At 36.4% G+C, this 19814-nt stretch overlaps 1 protein-coding gene and 1 pseudogene across 1 annotated transcript; one reads left to right on the top strand and one right to left on the bottom strand.

Moving 5' to 3' along the window:
* Window positions 1–11061: 11061 nt before the first annotated feature.
* LOC126803209 (uncharacterized) lies at window positions 11062–14355 on the top strand (annotated as a pseudogene).
* A 2175-nt stretch (window positions 14356–16530) lies between these two features.
* On the bottom strand, window positions 16531–19330 carry LOC126785918 (probable protein phosphatase 2C 2). Its single transcript, XM_050511601.1, has 4 exons — window positions 19021–19330; window positions 18033–18230; window positions 17710–17945; window positions 16531–17420 (listed from the first exon to the last, which is right to left on the bottom strand). Exons 1-4 carry the CDS (start codon window positions 19189–19191, stop codon window positions 16853–16855), a joined length of 1173 nt encoding a protein of 390 aa, XP_050367558.1. The 5' UTR covers window positions 19192–19330; the 3' UTR covers window positions 16531–16852.
* Between the last annotated feature and the right edge of the window lie 484 nt (window positions 19331–19814).

The raw sequence follows: 19814 nt of genomic DNA, 5'->3' as shown, positions 1-19814 counted from the left end.
CTAATCTATTACGGAGATGCTAATCTATCTCCTAACAGGAAACCTATTAGGCTAAGACACACACAAGGGTATAATAGTAATTCTCCCGAAACATTATATAATTTTTATATATAATATTTATTTATATATATATATAATTATTGTGTATCCGGAACACCACGTGACACTTTTATATAGTGTATCCAGCCAATTATATTATTCTATAGTATGGTAAACATGCACGCGGTGAAAGAGAAAAAATTTATTTAAATATAAGTAACCAATCAGAAATAAACACAGTAAAAAATGAACTAATATCATTAAAAGAGTACACCACGTAGACTATATACAATAAACGACATAACCAGTTGCATTGATCGACTCCGTTGCCGCCTCCCACTCCTAAAACCAAATTCCAACTCGGGCACCCCTCCCCATCCAGTACCACCACCACTCGTCGTCACCGATCTTAAAGCTCTCCGCGCCGCCAAATTTCTTCAAGACCAGTAATAAAGAAATCTAGAGAGTTAATAGCTTCAAGACCCCAATTCGTCGAAGCTTTGTTCTAGACAAATCCTTCGGTGAATGAATCTCGAAGGTAATTCGTAACCCAGTCTCTTATTGGTATTGACTAATAGTTGTGATATATTAGTTGCTTTTGATGAAGGATGGTTTAGGAGAACAGAGAATAATCGATACTAGCTCTACATCTATTCATGTCAGCTATGGATTCTATCTTGGCTTTGATGGATACTAGTCCGACTTAAATCAAGGGTATCATAAACCACTATTGGCTTTTATGAATTAGAATTATACCAAACTATATAAATTGGATGTTGGTTTGGTAATATGATGTATGGAGAAGCCGAGACATGGAGGTTTTGGGTGCATACGTTGAATGTGAGGACGCTCACCATCGCCATGAGGAGGTTGCGTGTCAACGTCGTTGAATGTGAGGAATCCATCTCCAACGAACGAAGATGCCGGTAATTTTGGTGGTGGGTATGGGTATGTAAGCTTGGTGGTGAGCAAGAGCGGTGATGGTGTTGTGACTAGGGTTATGAATGTCTTGAAGTTGTGTGACTAGTAGTGTAGTTTACTAATTTTTTGAGTGGCTAGTTGTGTGATTGGTAGTATAATTTACATATCACAATACCCGTCTCATTACCTGTCACAAGAACAATGTTAATTTGACTTGTTGTATGACTGGTTGAGTGACTAATAGTGTACCTGATGAATTTTTTGTGTGACTAGTAGTGATTGGTAGTGAGAATGTTAGTATAACTGACTAGTATTCTGTGTGACAACATCAATGTCGATATTTGCATCATATTAGTTGATTTTAGAAGTTCATGATTACATCACAGTAGACAAATGTTCGTTATTTCTAGTTATTCTTTTCTTCTTGTTTTTTCTTTTCACATTTTCTTCTTATCACAACATAATCACATATTCACACTACCAGATACAATGGTTGTCACAATGTCGATATTGCAACTACCACTATGACTACCAGTGTAACATATAGTGTGATAACATTGTAGCTACCAGTGTGACTGCCAGTGTGACACCTGGTGTGACAATATTCACAAGGTGCTAAGAGATTTAGACATTTTTGTGAAATTATGTTAAAATTCAAAGGATATTAGTATAAGTATGCTCATAATGAACAAAATAACTAGAATTAAAGAGCTTTGAGCTCCGGTTTCAACGGAATAATTTGGAGCATCACCATAGACGACCGTATCCTCTTGCGAGGGTTGCTACGCCTTGTATGGTGGTTTACTTGGAGTGGGTAGTGTATCAAATGAAAAATATGAGATCTTTCCGTCGGTACCAACCACACTTAAATCCATGGCCGGACGGTCAAATTATGGCCGGAATTAGAAAAACAAGATTAAGGAAGAAGAAGAAGAAGAAGAAGAAAAGTGTAAGAAATTACAAAACAATTAGAAAACAAATTTGAAAAGTGCTTGTTTTCTAATTTTATTTAAAGCTTATTGACAATTTTCTAATTTTCATTTAAATTAAATGACTACTTTATCTCTACTACTATAAAGCAAACACCCAAAAACTTCATCAAATCGTGAACTACTAAATCTATCATTCTATAATTTTATCTTCACACATAGACAGAAGATCAATTATGTAAAAATATAAATATTTCACTAATGTGTTTGATCAAATTTATCTTTCGTAGAAAATATAATTACATAAATGATTGTTTTTTAAGAATACACTTCAAATAAAATTTTGCAAACCCTTGCGATTAAAACACATGTATCGCACGGGTACAAGACTAGTAATTGAAATAAATTGATTGACGTTTTTATAATTTGAATTGTTTCTTTGTACTAATTTTTAAATTGTCTTTTTTTGTTTTTGTTTTTTTTGTTTTGAATTTTCTTTGATTTAGAAGAAAGTAACTTCCGCATCAAGGAAGAGATTATAGGCAGAACTTCTTCACGTTTGATTGAAAAATTTAATACAAATCCCGCGCCGTGAAAAGTAGTCGACCCATATCGTAGTTTGTAGACCTAGATTGAAAACGTTTTGGCCGGATAGGCACTAAATCTTTAATCAACTCCTTAATCGGCAATCATTAATATAATCATAACTTTGTTTTGAACGATGGACAAAATATTATATTAAAGAACTAAAAGAGTACACGGAGTGATGCAAAGCATTGAAAAAAGAAATAAAACATAGCGAGATGCACATGCGATTTGAAAGAACCGAGGAGCCAATAATTCGTAACTAGACGCACAAATGCATCAATGAGTAAACGTAACCGAGTAACCATGTGACTTGATGCTCTAAGACATCGTTGCACTGCATATGTCATAGAAGCAGTGTAAAATGATGAGTAACCGTAACTATAATCATAACCATAGAGATCAAGAACAACCGAGAGTGAAAAATACTCAAGTGTTAGCAAACGGCCATCAAGAACTAGAACGATATGAGCATTTGTTTCAGATTCAAGATCCAAATGTGGGTACGTCCGAGATCCCAAATATGGATCCAAATATGAACCAGACTCATGTTAGTAGCAGTGCGCGCCCAAACCAACGGAGCCCTACACCCCAAACAAAAAGAATTGGCCCTTAACAAAAGATGGCCCCATTGAAAATGTTCAAGCCACCCAAACAATTGGACACCCAAGTGTCCCTGATCTAGGCAACACCGCCACTATCCACCATCGATGCAACTAAGGGCTCAACAGGCCACCCACCAAGTCTCGTACGACGCCACCAACCATCCTTGCACGACACATAAGGAAACCCAATCGGAACCAAATCCCACCATCGTCGGACAACCAACAAAGTTCAGCAAAACACCAGCCATAGCTAACCCCGACGCCCCAAGCTTTCCTAACCACGTCGCACTTCCAGAATTCTTCTCAGCCACCAATCAACCCCTATTATCCGCCGATGACAGCGACCTAGATCCCAAATTTAGACCCAGGACCACCAAATGGGCCTAACAATGATCCAAGGTTTCATCTCCGCCGATTGACATGACACAACCCTACCTTGCTGCTTCTTTGGTAGCCTAACAGCAGGCGAGACCTGTTCCACGAACTGAGAGAGGAGACTCCTCGACCTGACGACACCTCCTCTTGCTACATTTGATACTATGATGGGGATCCCCTGTTTGCCCCACTGAGGGTAGGGAAATTTGCCGGAATGGTTAAGCCACGAACGGGCGCCACTCCCTAATTCTAGCAAATCTCTGCTAGGTTTCATAGGTTTTAGCTATGTCATAGAAATTTACACTTTTTAATATAATCACAATTTCATTAAAAAAATTCACAAATATAATCAATTACTATGATACAAAAAGATGAATGTTCAGGACTTAAGGGGATTGGGGTGTAAAATGATCAAACCTTTCTTTTTTCAAGATAAGGGCTGGTGTGAGTCACACCGTGTGACTGCCCTTCAAGTTTTGATTAATGAAACAATCAAATACATGTGAGAGATATAGAGCCTAAAATGTAGATTACAAAAACCTGAAAAATACTATCATCAATATCTACAAACATATACTCAATGAGGCACCAACTAGTAAAGAATAATGCTCAATGGATGACTCTATTTGCTTTGAAATAGTAGTGACATACTGAAAGATTAGTATATATGTAACACGCTTACACATTCTAATGTTGAATAATTCAACTTTCCAAATATGTTGTCGCTAACACTTAGGTTCACTCTAACACTAGGTGACAACGACTATTTGGTAAATTAAAGAACTGGCCACCGACCTAGATCAGACAAGCCACATGGAGTACTTGCTGAGACTGGGACAATACGCACCTCCTCTTAATAAAAGCAATTAAAACAAAAAAAAAACTACTAACATGAAATAACATAAATCAAAAGACATAATGCCCTAAATGAGCTACTTTTATTATTCCAAGTCAAGCTCAAAAAAATGGACTCAGCTCAAGGCAAGCCTCACCCCAAGGATCAAGAAGATTACATGTGGTTTAGGCTACGAAGGCTCAACAGAGGCTACGAAGGCTTGTCTGATGACGCCGAAGGCTCATGACTGAACAGGAAGACAAACTGAAATCTCGTATTCTAACTCGTGTAAGGCATGTTCCTCTCTCTCTCTCTCTCTCTCTCTCTCTCTCTCTTGTTTTTTACATGTACTTTATGAAAAAATGAAAAATAAAATTGTAAGAGGGAAAATAATTGATAGAAGCATTTTATGCTATGATTAATTGTCTAATTCCTCATACTTTCTATGTTATTCTCTCAAACAGTATCATTTTGATTTACTTTTATTTAGATATTATTAGAAGCAAAGGAGAGGATCATAGAAAAAAATGAATTTAAAGTTAAATCAGACAATCTGTATGTGCAGAATTGTCAACTTGAATGGATCATAGTGAGCATCTCACAAGGTGAAAATGATCATATATCAATGGAAAACGTTATGAGTCTATTTTCTAAAGCAGTTGGAATCACATCAATATCATTTTTCTATAGAAATTTATACATGATTGAGTGAGCAAAGGTCAATTTGGCCAAAAATCACATTGTGGACAAAAAGTTATATTTCAAGATCCGGACTATTTCAGGAAGCCCATGGATGACTTTTGAAGTATAATTCTAATATATAGAAGGTTATGGAGTCAATTTATGAGACAAGTAAGAGAAATCATATAAGGAAACAAAGAAGGCGACCCTAGTTCCTTCTGGAAGTTTGTAACTCTATAAAAATGGGTTCTCTCTCTCTCTCTCCTCCCTTTTGCCCTACGGGATAGAAACCAATACATTTTTCTATTTTATTTACAAACATGTTTAACTAAATTCTTCTTGTTAGGGGCGAGGTTAGAAGCCCTGAATATGTGATAGACAGGCTTTGATTATTGGTTTAGTTATTATTAAGTTTTTGAAGACGTTTATTTGGTTTTATTTTATGGAGAACTAATAACCCAAATTTCAATTTGCATATTTTGTAATTTCTATAAAATTATTTAATGGTGATTTGAGTAAAATCACATTCTACACCTTCAATTTAGTCGTTGCTTGAAGTAGAATTGATTATGAGAATCAAACGCTTGAAAAATGATTAAGTCTTTAAGGGCTCAAGAGTTGAATTTTGACTCATTACCCATCTCTGAAAACCTTTTTCACAAAAATTGTAAAGTTATGAGTTCGTAAACATGCGGCACGTGTTAAACAGACATTGTAAGGAAAAGTTATCAATCAAAAACTATGTAGGGTAATTTTGGAAAGTGGTAATTGGAGGGTTTAAAGGGGAAAACATAAATGTGAAAGTCAGAAAAAAAACCCCTGCACCTCCATTCTCTCTTTTTCCCTCCCTCCGTCCCTCTTATTTTCCTAGAAATTTCTTTGGCCTCTCCTTCCATCACCCGACCACTTAATCGGTCATTGTCAGTCACGTTAGAACCTCACGACCAGCCTCTTCAACCCTAGGGTGGTGGCGCACCATCCCTCGCCGCCGCCGCAACGTTGTGAGGTCGTGTGGTGTCGCCAGCATCTCTCTCTTTTCGGGTCATGTTTGAAGCACCTCGACGTTCTCAGTCATTTGAGCCCAGCCTCCAGTGACGTCGGTGACCGTGGGACGAGCTGCGATGCCCGCAAGCTCCGGCCACCGTAGACGACATAGTTGCAGCGTTTTCTGGTGTTGTCTCGGCCCAAGGAATCTTCGGCCGAGTTCCGGTCACTTTCTAGACATTTTAGCTCTTGATGCAGTTACGAAAGGCATTTGATTTGGAAGCTTGGTAAGTACGGGTGTAAATGAGCCGATCCGAGCCGAATATTAGATTGTTATGTTTGGCTCGTTTTCATTCGATAAAGCTCGAACTGGGCCAAAATTTAATTTTTTTGCTTCATGTTCAAACTTGGCTCGGCTTGAAAAGCTTGAGCTAGGCCCGGGCCAGCTCATTTTATTAGATGCGATTGAACTCGAATTAAGCCGGCTTAAATCAAACAAAATTAAAACAAAAATTCAAAATCTAATGTCATTACATCACACAAAATCCATTTTATTTTTATTAAACTATAAATAACAAATCAAACTTGTTATAGAACTTGTTGCAAAATTATATTGAGTTGTTATAATAATCTATATTGTGAATTCTAATATATTTTGTTTTTAATCACATGAACTTGATCATCTACAGTTCTTGGGTAAGTAAAATAAAATTTTATTAAAATGATTTTTAAAGATTTTAGTGCTTGTGGACTATGGTTGTCATTGAGTGTGGTAATTTGGTTATGCTTGTTGTTATCAATATAGTGTACCTTATTTGTACATGTATATTTAATGGTATTGACAATAGAAATATACACTTAGCTATAATATATTCTATATTGTTATTGTTATATAATTGATTATTGTTGGCGGATGAGACCGGAAGAGAATAAAATGTATCTTTCCGGTAATTTGGTTTTTTGAGTATGAGTGTTGTTATTGTGGCGGAATGCACCGTAAGGGAAAAAAAATGTTATTTCCGGTAAACTGGTTTAAGGGTAAAACATGTGCATATTTTGTTGTTGTGATGGTCACTTGGTTTTGTTTAATACAGTGTTATCATGGAGTGGACTAATTATATTATATTATATTATATTGTATCATGTCTTGTGTCATTAATATGAAGTTTCTATGTTGATTATTTGGGTTGCTTAATGTATTATAGTTTATTTATATATGTGTATTAAATGGTAATAATGTATATATGTATATACAGTCCCTATCCAGAGTAAAGATTCACTCTGAAGTTTCAGAGTGAAGTTCTAATTTTGGCACACTTTTCGGTCAAAGTTTTTCACCATAAGTGATTCAATATTTAGATATGCTATTCAAGATCATCTCTATAAAGTTTCATCCAATTTGACAATGATTTGAGTTTTTAAAATTGAGATTTACACGAACGGTTCACGTTGAACAATTTTAATTCATTCATTGATTTAATCTAATTTCAATACCTTAACGATGTCCGAATTAGATGAAATTTTGTAGAGATGATCTTGAATAGCATACCTAAATATTGAATTGCTTATACTGAAAATATTTGACCGAAAAGTGTGCCAAAATTGGAACTTCACTCTGAAACTTGAGAGTGAACCTTCACTCTGGATAGAGACTGTATATATATATATTGCTATATTGTATTAAGTTATATTATTTCGTAACATTGATGTGAAATTGGGGTTGGTTATTAGAATGATTGAATACCATAGATGAAGTATTTATTAATTGATATCTTCACCTTAAGAGAGGAAGATGATATGGTGTAGAGTAGGAGTCAGGTTTTAGACTCTTGTCTTAGTGGTGTTGAGACGGTCATTGGGTTTGAATGAGCTAATGGGAAAGGTAAGTAGCGCTCTACTATGTTGGGTGCGTCTAGAGGTGGCAAACAGGCAAGGTCGGGAGGACCCATTTTAAACAGGTCAAAATCGTATCCGCCCCGTGCTAAGAAGAGGCCAATTTATTTTTTGTGCCAGGCTCGGGCCGACCCATTAGCTTAAATAGTAAGCCTGGTCCGGCCAACAGCCTAAGCCCATGTAAAGCTGTAAAGCCGGGCTCAGGCCCGTTCGGGGTCAAGAAGCGGCCTGGCCCTACCCATTAGCATTATAAGACACAATTAACATAAAATAATTGTGTAAATAGAATATTTGTTTTATATAACTATTTATATAGTAAAATAAATAAAATACTACAACACATTTGATAATCTTATTTCTAAAACGTTACATATGTCAAAACTATGATTTTTTCATATGTCAACACATTTGATAATCTTACACATTTGTGATATAATGTAATTAAAATAATGAAATAATCAAGAGGTTTATATTTAAAAGGTCTAGTATTCAATTATCATTATTATAATTATTTAAATATTTATATAAATAATATAAAATTATGTATTTACGAGTCGGCCCATGAATTTATCGTGCTCGGGCTCATGGGCTTAAATATCTAGGCTCAACCCGATCCATTACAATAACGGGCTTTTCGGCCCACTTGCTACCTCTAGGTGCGTTATGAGAGATGACTTAGTGTTGGTGAGTTCATGTGCACGTGTCGGGTTGGGCTTAGTGTGGTGGATGACTTAGTGTTGGCGAACTCATACAAGTGTGTTAGCTGTGACATTGTATTGGGGATGACTTAGTATTGGCGAACCCATACAAGTGCTTTGAGTGTGTACTATTGCATGGGAGATGACTTAGTGGTTGACGAACCCATAAATACAGGGATGAAGATGAGAGCGTTGACTCTCTTCCATTACACTATTGTGATATTTATGTTGCTTATTGTTTAAGTGTTTTTTTTGTGGTGACATTCTAACTTGTGGTGTACGTAGTGTTATATTAGGTTTTAGTTTACTCATACTAGCTTTTAGAGCATACCGAGTCTGTTTGTTTACAACCTGATACACCAATTATTGGTGTAGCAGTTGATCTTGCAGGTAAGGGACAACGGGGTTGAGACACTAACTGCATTGGGATAGCTAGGAAGTGATGACCTTTCACTAGTGCTTTCTTTTGAGTTGTAGTGGGATTAGAGGAAGCTTTACATTTCTATTTTGCCTTAAGTTGTAAACATTCAACAATGTAATTTGAATTGTCTAAGTTGTACTTTCAAACTCACTTCTTGATACTTGGTTATGTAATTATAATAACTCTCAAGTATTCATGGGTTATTCTAGAGTTTATCACATCTCGAATTTGAATTTTATCATTCGAAATTTGGGGTTGTGACAAAACTCTTGCTTGTTTATGTTCATGTATGTGCATCATAGAACATTATGAACTTGTGAGAGGAGCTAGAATTAGTTTGACGGATCTCCTAAATGGCTAGAAAGTATTTTTCAAATTAGTAAAACCTATAGGACAATAGGTGAAACCAAATAAAGAGGATTGCATGCTAGGTAGGTGTTTCCACACTAGTTTACATACTTGTTTCGATCAAATTTTCAATGTGTTTATTGCTTAGGGTACTTCTTTGAAGCATAATGTCTATAAGCCTGGATTAGTTATTCTAAAGGCAACATAACAGTGCGTCATCTTAGTAGTTGTATGAAGTAATAAGAATTTATGCAGAGCGTTTACGGTTTATTCTTGATTGGAATTTGGAACCGATTCTTGACTTAATAATTGGAACATAGGATGTTACACATGTTTTGAAACCTATTCGGTGGTGGACAAATGAATATCTAATGTCGTCTTCATCTGATATTTACTAAATTTATTTGAAATGTTTATTATTGTTTTTTTAATATTTTTTTCATTATAATCATAAAACCCCAAATTCATTTATCTTGTTATTTTTGTTTAATTACTTTAACTGTCTTTATGTGTGCGAAACCCTCAATCCCGGTCATGAACGATATCCACTTCCAAACGAAACTATAACTATACAAGAGGGCTAATTGAAAAGGCTAAAAAATATGAAAGCAGAATAAATTTCTACCAAATACGACCAAAATTTCGGCGAGAGCGGAAATATTGAGAGTTTGAAAATTGGAAATTTTGATTTCAAAAATAATTGAGTAAATTGATGAAAATTTATATAAAAACATGGAAATTTTAAGTGAAATTTTGAGAGATGTTTATTTGATCAATTATCTACTATATGTCATAAAAATTATTATATAATTATTAGTTTATAGTGAGTTGTAGTAATTTGAGGTGAAATAATCGTCGAGAATTATTAAAATCTACTTTAAAAAAATATTTTTTATGCTTAGAAACCTTAAGGGATATTAGGTCATCACATCTTATTTACATATGATTTTTTCTTTTTTTATTATATTATTATATTTTAAAAAAATTAAACATGAAATTACATAAGTGATTTAAAATCACATAGAGAATCTATGCGGTATAAAATTTTCATTATCTTCATCATGTCCTTAAGTAGAGCTCAGAGTCTATTGTGAAAATAGTCATTAAATCATATATCCCTTTTATAATTTTACATGTACTGATTTATATGTCAGCCATAAGGGTCATAGGTGATTGACTGTGGGTTGTGGTACTGGTAGTTCCCGTTCAGATGAAGTATTTATCAGCTTTGACCATAACTATAGCTTTGTGAAGAATGGGGATTCAATTCTCCTCAACAACTAGTTTGATTTTATTTCAATTTTAGGTGAATGTTGAGACATGAAATGCAATATATATTAAAAAGAGTCATATATAACAACAAGTTGATGTAGTAGACTTGACTTCAGCTTTATACTTGTAAAGGATGGATCAACAGTTTGATTCTCCTAATCAGCGATTGGCATGACACATGGTAATATTATGAAAATATCAGAAAATTTCAAAAATTTCCGGATATATCGAGAAATTTCAAAATTTTTATCGAGAAATGCTTAATAGAGATATCTATATAGTGAAAAAATTTTATAGAAACTTTTTGCTGAAATATCGATGAAAGGCTTTGTTTAAAACACAAATAACCCCATCATGTCAAATGGGTACAAAATCGCTGTTCAAATCAGACCGGCAGTGGTCGAGATTTTGTGGTGTTAAGACTCTGGAGTCCTGAATGGTCAGCTCCCTCTTCCGTTTCTGCATCCCCTTTTGTTGCTTTCCTGCTGCATAACCCGATCAGTTTGACTATGTCTGCTGCTTCTGCAATCGCTGTTGGAGCAGCCTACATTTCGAGACCGAACTGTACCAGTCTCACCCACGTACCCTTTCCCAGAAGCCCTTCTTCACTAAGATCACAGCCCCTTCCCACGCATCTTCTTCAAATTCCCATGCGGGTTTTCACAACGAAGTCGGTCCTCACTAGACTCAGAGCCCTTTCCCCTGTTATGCAATGGCAGGACTGCTCGTAATTTCTATCACTTCTTGCTTTTAGACTATAAAATCTTAAATGTTTATTTACAATGATTGTCTGCAACTAATTTGTTTTATTGGTTACTTATTTGGCTATGAGAATCTTCAGTGATTAGTTAGAACCCATAATCTGCAAATGGTTATCGATTCCATGTTGCTGCATCTAGTTACAATTGTTGTTGATTTTGATTGGAGGGTCTAACTTCATGTACTCTGATTTTGTTGCAATCGGCTTCTTTAGGGTAGTGTAGTTTCTGTATCGCTTAGGAATGCACGATGGTATCCACATTGCGAATGCTTACTTGATTAATAATCCGCCTGTCTTTTATCCTGATGGTGCTTGTTAAGATAATTTTTCTTTTACTCAGAATGTAGTAGTCAAATGCAGAGTTCTTGTGTGAGTTCTATTGAACTAACATGTATGTGCTCTACTAATTTGTAGACAATATCAATCAAATGCAGAGTAAAGACGGAAATTGATGTGCCCATTTCTGTCGCATACAATTGTTACTCTAATCGTGAGGCCATTCCTCAATCAATGCAGAGTAAAGGTACTATATAGTTCTCCCAATACTAGTTTGGTGACCTGTTATACTGAAGTAAACTTTGTGTTTGTTCTATGTAACTGTTTATTTGAAACACATAGGTATTGGAAGACAAGCCTGAACTATCACGATGGTGGCTGAAGTATAGAGCGTTTCTGCGTGATATTGAATTCTCATGGCTTGCTCGAAATATGCAGGTAAGAATCATATCTCATGCTTTTTATCTTTAAATTCCCTTTTTTAACATGTAATTCTCACATCAGCACTAAGTGATTTATTGATTTGTTTGATTGAAAGAAACTAGGTGGTTATATGATGTATTTTAACAATGCTCTCTTTCAAACTGTCGTTAATTACCTTCTTGCAGCCCACCCGAAATCAGAAAAGAAAATTCACTGGAGGTCTCTTGAAGGTCTTCCTAACAGGTGGGAGATGGAAAATTTTAGCAATAATTGTGTACTGTTGCCGTAGGTAGAGTTGTCAATGGGTCGTGTTGGGTCAAAGTGTTTTGCATGTCATAAAATATAAACCTAAACTCAACCCATTTAATACAACTCAAACACAACCTACTTATTAAACGGGTTACCCGTTTCCAACCCGTTTAATATATATATCGTGCAATTTTGCATAAAATAACAATTAAAATAAAGATTTAAACAAAATAGTAAAATAATTTATCTTATCACCTATATTTTCGTTCAAAATAAGTAAAAACTCATTAAAACCGTATTACAAATTATGCTACTTTCTTAAATTGGTCGTGTATATGTTTATTTTATATAAATTTTGCTTGATTTAATATCAATCGTGTCATGCGGGTTATTTTCGTGTTAGCGGGTTAACCCATAGTTGACCCGATTATTAAATGGGTCATGGTGGGTTAACCCACTACTGACCCGCTTTCTAATGAATCCGCTTTAATTCGTGCGGGTTTCGAATCGTGTTATTGGTCGTGTCGGAATTGTCAGGTCTAGCCGTAGGAAAGTCTGTGCATTTTAAGGATTTATGTATTTGAGGTAAGCTTTAGACTTTTGTAGTATCTAAAAGGATGCAGAGTAGGCTGAGTAAATATAGTTTGATTTATTTGCCACTGTAGTTTAATATTTCTAGAGCTTATCACAGAATGTCAATTATCCTATTAGGTATGAGGCTACAAATTATCGAAGAAACCTTGTGAAGTCAATTACTGGAAACAAATGCATTTGGAAATTTATTATTGGAGTAACTTATTTTTGCTAGAACGGCAGTAGGACCTTAAATGTCCGTACCAAGCTCAATGATCATATCTTACTGTGTTTGGCTTATGTTATATAAAAGAACTTAAAATTCACCAAATGGGGAGTATGTAAACTCAGCATTTAGAGTTTGAAATATTCATCGTGAAGTAGGTCACAGGATGGTTTCATTCCCTTATTATGTATACTATAGCATGGGGAATTATAACACTAAGAATGATTTGAATATTAGGTATAGCATATGCCATAGACTAAGTTTGTGTTTTGTTGATATCAGATTTTTGATATACTGATTTACTTGCCTAGCAGAGGCGCTGTTCGTTTTTATCCAAAAGGTCCATCGGCGTGCATGGTAGATGTAAGGCTGCTTTGTCTATATTAATTTTTTTTTTGAAGAAAAATCATACGATTTTATATTAAATTTGAATTGCGCACACTTATATATATATATATGTCATTATGGTCTTCTATATGCACCTGTTCCAATCAATGACAGATAGGCAGTGTTTTGTGCATTTAATTGGGCATATGAAGGGCATTCAGTTGATGCTGCTTGGCTGATCATTGATAGAATGATTGTTTGAAATACATTTCTATCTCCCTGGCCATCAATTGAACGGCCAGGAGTCTTTTCGTATAATGTAAAATCAGTGGTGTCATTGATTTAATTTTTCTGTTCTGGGCCTTTCAGAGAAAGAAATCGGAAAAGCACTTTTATTTCTCAGTCTCTCAAGTTGCTCACATTTATTTTCCCTCTTTCAGTTAACTGTCTCTTACGAAGTTCCTGCTATCTTGGCTCCCGTGGCATCAGATGTATTATATCTGTAGATAACATATTATTCTCCATGCAATGCAAGTTATTTGAAAGAGGATATTAGAGACCTTCTCTCTAACTCATAATGCAATTTAACAAAAGAAAAATGAGAATAATTCTCCAGAGAGAGGGAGAGACATATAGCAACAGTTTCTCATCAGAATTAGACTATTGCTGGAACCGTACATTCAGTTTTTTTTTCCTAGAATAATTGGATGATGAAATGAATCTTTCTGGTCGTAAGACAGTTGTTATGTGGTTTGATTGCTTATTTGCATCACGTAAACAAATATAGTAGAGGATGTTTATTTGAGGCAGTCCCTTATTTTGATTCTTATGGCATGTTTCAGGCACTGCAACCTTTTACTGAAAGTTTACTTGCACGTGGCTTGGAAATATTTGCAACATTTGCAAAGAGCTACAAATCAGACTCAATGGTTTGACATTGTAAATGGTAAATAAACTTGTAAATGGGTCGCAATTTTTATGTGCAGTGAATGCCATAGATTCATTTAACTTGGCAAATATTTCCAATGAAATCTGATTTTTCACCCAAGCAGAGAAGTGGTTTAATTTCAGTAACCATCTACTAGAAAAACTACCTTTATATTGTGATATATATTGCCTAACAAATACATCTTGCTTTTTTTTTCTTTGGATACTCTTGATTATCTTTTTGCTTAGATTTCTCATCATTGGCTTAGCACAACACTTGAGCTACCAGTAAGGCTTAACCACATCTGTAGTTGGTCTTATGCATCACCCTGCAAGAACAGGACAGCTTTTTTGTAGTGTATATAGATGTGATCTTAACTGATGATGGATGAGGGGTGGTCGGCAGGTGCGAAAACAAGTGAGTTGCATCCCATGAAAGGAAACAACTATGATGGTTTCCTTACATATACTGATTAGGTTAGCTAAGCTATGAAAAGGACTGCCTATCTGGGGGGAAAATAGTTAAACAGGATATCTCAGATGGACAGTCTGGACTGCCAAGTCCCTTTCTTCTTCACATGTACAGCAATCAGTAGGTGAACAAGGGGAAGATGAGGAACCGAAACGCCGACAAAACTGGTGATTCAAAGAGAAAATTAAGGCAGTATCAAACACATTCACAATTTTTAATCACAATCTTACAATTGTTGAAACGTAGATTCATTTTGATATTTACTTCAATAATTTCAGATGATGAAATCATTAAAATGAATTTTTCTGATCATAATAATACGGTAGTATCTTAGGAAATGAGAAGAAAAATGGAGTGCATTACATAAAAATATAGTTCCTCATTCTGTAACTTATGGCATCTTCCAGGCACTACAATTTTTTAGTGATAGATTACTTAGGACATCACTTGGAAAGCTTTGCAACATATGCAAAAGCTACAAATCAGACTTTACTGTTTCATGATGTAAATGGTAACTGGATTTGTTTATTGTCGACCATTCTTACGTGCAGTGAGTGCCATCAATTCATTTGATCAAAGAAAATGAGTGGTTTCATCCTACATAGCACGGAAGCTTGGTTGGACGACCGATTCCCGCTTCGGAAGCGGAAGCGGGAGCGGAAGCGCTCGGAAGCGCGGGGAAGCGCGACGGAAGTGCGATTCCGAAAAAGGTGGGTTTGGAAGCGCGGCGGAAGCGTTGGCTTCCAAATTGGAAGCGCGACGGAAGCGTTGGCTTCTAAATTGGAAGCTCGATGGAAGCGTTAGCTTCCAAATTGGAAGCGCGGCGGAAGCGTTGACTTCCAAATTGGAAGTGTGATTCCTTCTCTACCTCTATTTCATCAATCAATGTCTTGAGACTCTTCTTGTCGTCTCATCTTCTTATTTATTTCGTTAAGCGGTTAAAGATGATGATCATCAATCAATCTAATATGTGTCAGAAATAAGGGGATGTGAGATATCAGGAAAATCTAGATGAGAGAGATATAGAGAGAAGACAGAGAGTTGTGGAGAGATATGAAAAAAAATCCATATGAGAAAGAGAGATAGAGGGAAGACGAACTTTTTTTTTTATCAATTTCATTTAAGTGATGTCTCTTTGACTTGCACGTGCCCAACAGCTTCACACTATGTTGTACATTTTTTTGTTTGAATTTTGAAATGAAGCTTTAATAATGCTATAATTAAAGATAATCATGGGTTAGAAAATAAGTCATTAATAGTTATCCAGTTATTTTAATACTAGATAAAATAATTAAAATATTATATATATATATATATATATTATTCTGACGCTTCCAAAACGCACCCGCTTCCTTAATTTTTGGAAAAAAACGCTTCCGCGTTTCCAAACGCTTCGCTTCCACGTACCCGCACCCGATTCCATGCAGTCTAAGTTTCATCTTTGCAGCCATATGCTAGCAAGCTACCTTTTCACTGTTCTATAATTTATACATTTCACAGATAATTTAATCAATAAATTCCACATCGTTTATTGTTTATCTTTTCTGTTTCGGTACTATGGTGTATTTTCTGGTTTACATTGCTGATTATTGCATATGTACTATTGACCTATTGTATTTCTTTTCGCTTAAACTGTTGATCTAGTACTAGTAAGACTCAACCACTTTTGTAGTTGGTCTTGTTCGTCACATTGAAATAATAGGACAGCTACTTGGGAAAGAAAGGGAAAATCTCAGATAATTTACATAGATGCAAATGCATGAGTGGAAGATAATAATTTACATAGGGATGGACAGTGTCTCTGGAATGCCATCCAAAAGAATGCCTCAACGTAGCTTTTACAACACAACACCATCAGCCTCCCCTTTCTTATGTCTATGTACATCAACCCGGAGCCAAGCTCACTTCAAGGCGAATATCAGAAACTAAAACACCAACAAAACTGATGGCTGCAATCTCATAAATGCAGCAGCCAAAACAATGTATGAACACCCTCTTGCCAAGAAGAGGTTGATTAGAGAAATCACTGGGGATCAACCACTGCCATCCAACAAGTTCCTCAGGCTACAGAGGGCTTCGGCAGAGAGGCTGCAGCGCCTATATCTTCGCTCCCGGGGTGGTGATAGTAGCTCCTTGTGATCAAGAGAAGAGAAGCACACAACAATAACAGTAAGATTATCAAACGTATTGAGGCGAAGAGCCTCCATGACAAGATCCTTGGCACACTGCTCGGGGTCATCATGCCCCCTCAGCCCACGGCGAACAAGCCTAACTGCATGCTGACTAGACATCACATCCCAGATCCCATCACACCCTATAATGAGAAACTCATCTTCCTCTGTTAAGTCCATCCTTTGGAACTCTGGTTCGGCAATAAGTGGTGAAGCAGAACCACGAGGAAATTTCATGTCCCAGTCACCTAAGGCTCGGGAAACTGATAAGACACCATTTAGATACCCATCATCTACATATCCCCCCAATGCTTCAACTCTCTTGCGTTCAGAGGGATAAATTGGCCTATGGTCTCGGGACATATCTATTGCCTCTCCCTTCCTGCAGAGTATGGCTCGACAATCACCGGCATTGGCTACCATCAAAAGCCTGAAAGAAGAAAACAAGTTCAATAACAAGTACAGGAAGAAAAATACACAATGGACATATATTGGAAGCTATCTCAACAGCCGGAGATAAAACTATATCAGATACCGACCAGTTCCACATGAGGAACTAATGAACTGAACATTGACTAAGTAAAATGACAGCAGATGGTTTTAATGTATTGATAATTCTATATCAGATTCATATTGAGTGGTTAATAACAGTCCGTTAATGAAATTGTCTTTTTTATTTTGAAAGAAGAAAAATAAGAGCAATCTAAGCAGATATATACCTTCCAAAGATCATAGCAGTTAGTGCTGTTGTCCCAGAAGAACTGCTTATACTGCAATCGTCTGCCAAAGCAAGATCTACCTGATGAAATGCTTTACTTAGAGAGTTCTTGAGCTCCTCTAAGAAAATCTTATTAACTTCAGAAGCTCGGGGGAAATGGACATCGTCGAATAAGAGTTTCATTACATTTTTCCGAACATAAGCTGCAGCCTCAGGTCCTCCATGTCCATCAAATACCTATACAACATATCCAATTAAGTAAGTTTCAAAACTAGAAAACCAGATTGATGTTTATTACAACTGCAAACTCAGAGGCATCATTACCCCGTAAAATGCACTTGGGGTGGGAAAACTAAATAGTGATCCCAAATGTGAAGATAGATCGTCTATCAGTATATGTTCATCTTCCATGTATCTACGGGGTCCAACGTCAGCGAAGCTACCAGAACGGAGCCTGGGAAAGAATTCCAGGTCAGCTGTCTGAAGAGCCAAGTCTGAAACTTTATCTGCTGGTTTCACATCCTACAAAAGAAGAAAAAGAGAAAAATCAATATACTGTATGTTGAACATTATAAAGTTCGAACTAGTACCATTGTGCCCTGAAGCATTATTTTTTATTTACAGCAGTTCAATACTGGTAAAGTCTTGACAATAATTTTGGGATTATAAGATTGAAACATGAACTACATGTCCGGATATCAAGTACTCAAAGCTTGGATACCATCGCCAACAAACATATTCATGAACACATACATGTTTCCTATTAAATTGCTCCTTTGCCAAATAATACATGTTCTGATGTTCATGATACTTTTCTTTAAGAATCTGGAAAGAGTTCATACTGCTATGTTCCAGGGTTGACATCATAATCCCTAATTAAAACTCAACATCACCTAAACCGTTTTGAGTGATTGCAGCCATATATGATGTATTACTACATCTACCCGAATCATGAATTCATGGTGAGTGTACATGACGAAAAATAAACTTGTCAACCTTGTAAAATCTAACTTTGCAGGGTAAGAATATCCATAAATTCGAAACTTTTATATTTTTTATTGAAGTGATCGACGACTGACTCTAATTATCTTATACAAGTCAAAAATCCCAAACTAATCAAATCTATTACTAAGATAAGGACGACGACCCCTATATCAAACAACTAGAAACAGCATCAATTACAGAACCGAAACAAACCCAAAGAAAAAAAGACAAAACCCAGATAGTAACCAACACCTAGAAGATCAAATAATCCACACAAAAAAAAAAAAAAAAACAGAACACAACTTGTAGATCAGAAACTTAAACTCACAGGTTGGGCAGCAGGGGAGACCGGTTCCAGAGGGCAACTCCGGTCATATAAACTCTTGGGAGAAGAAATGGAAGCAACTACTACAACATCTTCAACAACCTCATCAACCTTCATCCCTCTACCAAACACCTCAACGTTCTGCTGGCACATGACCTTAGCTTCTGCCACCATTTTCACTCACAAACATACCACACCCAAAAATCTCTCAAAATCTGGAGGCGACTTTTCCCGACGACCACGATTAAGCCCTACAGGTGATTGTTTTCTTCTCGCGGCTTCTAGAGACTGACTTTGCTGTTTGGAAACAAATGTTGAGCTGAAAAATTTGGAGGGGTTTGGGTTGAGCTGGTATTTATAGGACACAGGATGACCGGGTACCGGTGGCTGGCGGTCGAGGTTTCCACGTGTCGGACTTCTGGAGCTTACAGTTGAGCGCACCCGTTAAGGTGATGATTAGGCATTCCGGGTTTGCGGACGCGTTACCCTTTGGACCATTTCGGAAAGTTTCGTGGACATTACTCAAACGCCCTTAGACCTTCCAGGAAGGTGAGTGCGTAGTCCCCCCGATCGGGTTGACCTTTTGTACAGCGGGATCGGGATTCATCTGGAATTGCGGGCGTTTTAAAGGAGTAATCTTGTAATTTGGGGTTATTTCGGCGTTCACATTGACGGGTTGTTACTGACGGTTGGTGACGAGAGCAGTGAGAGACAGTTGGGAGCTAATGACGTAAATGCCCTTCCTTAGCTTCTTGAAATCAAACATGTAAAACGCAGACGTAGGCCTCATCATTCAG

The sequence above is a fragment of the Argentina anserina genome, chromosome 1, assembly GCF_933775445.1.
Source record: "Argentina anserina chromosome 1, drPotAnse1.1, whole genome shotgun sequence".
NCBI lineage: Eukaryota > Viridiplantae > Streptophyta > Magnoliopsida > Rosales > Rosaceae > Argentina > Argentina anserina.
This window is presented reverse-complemented; position numbering and strand designations above follow the sequence as displayed.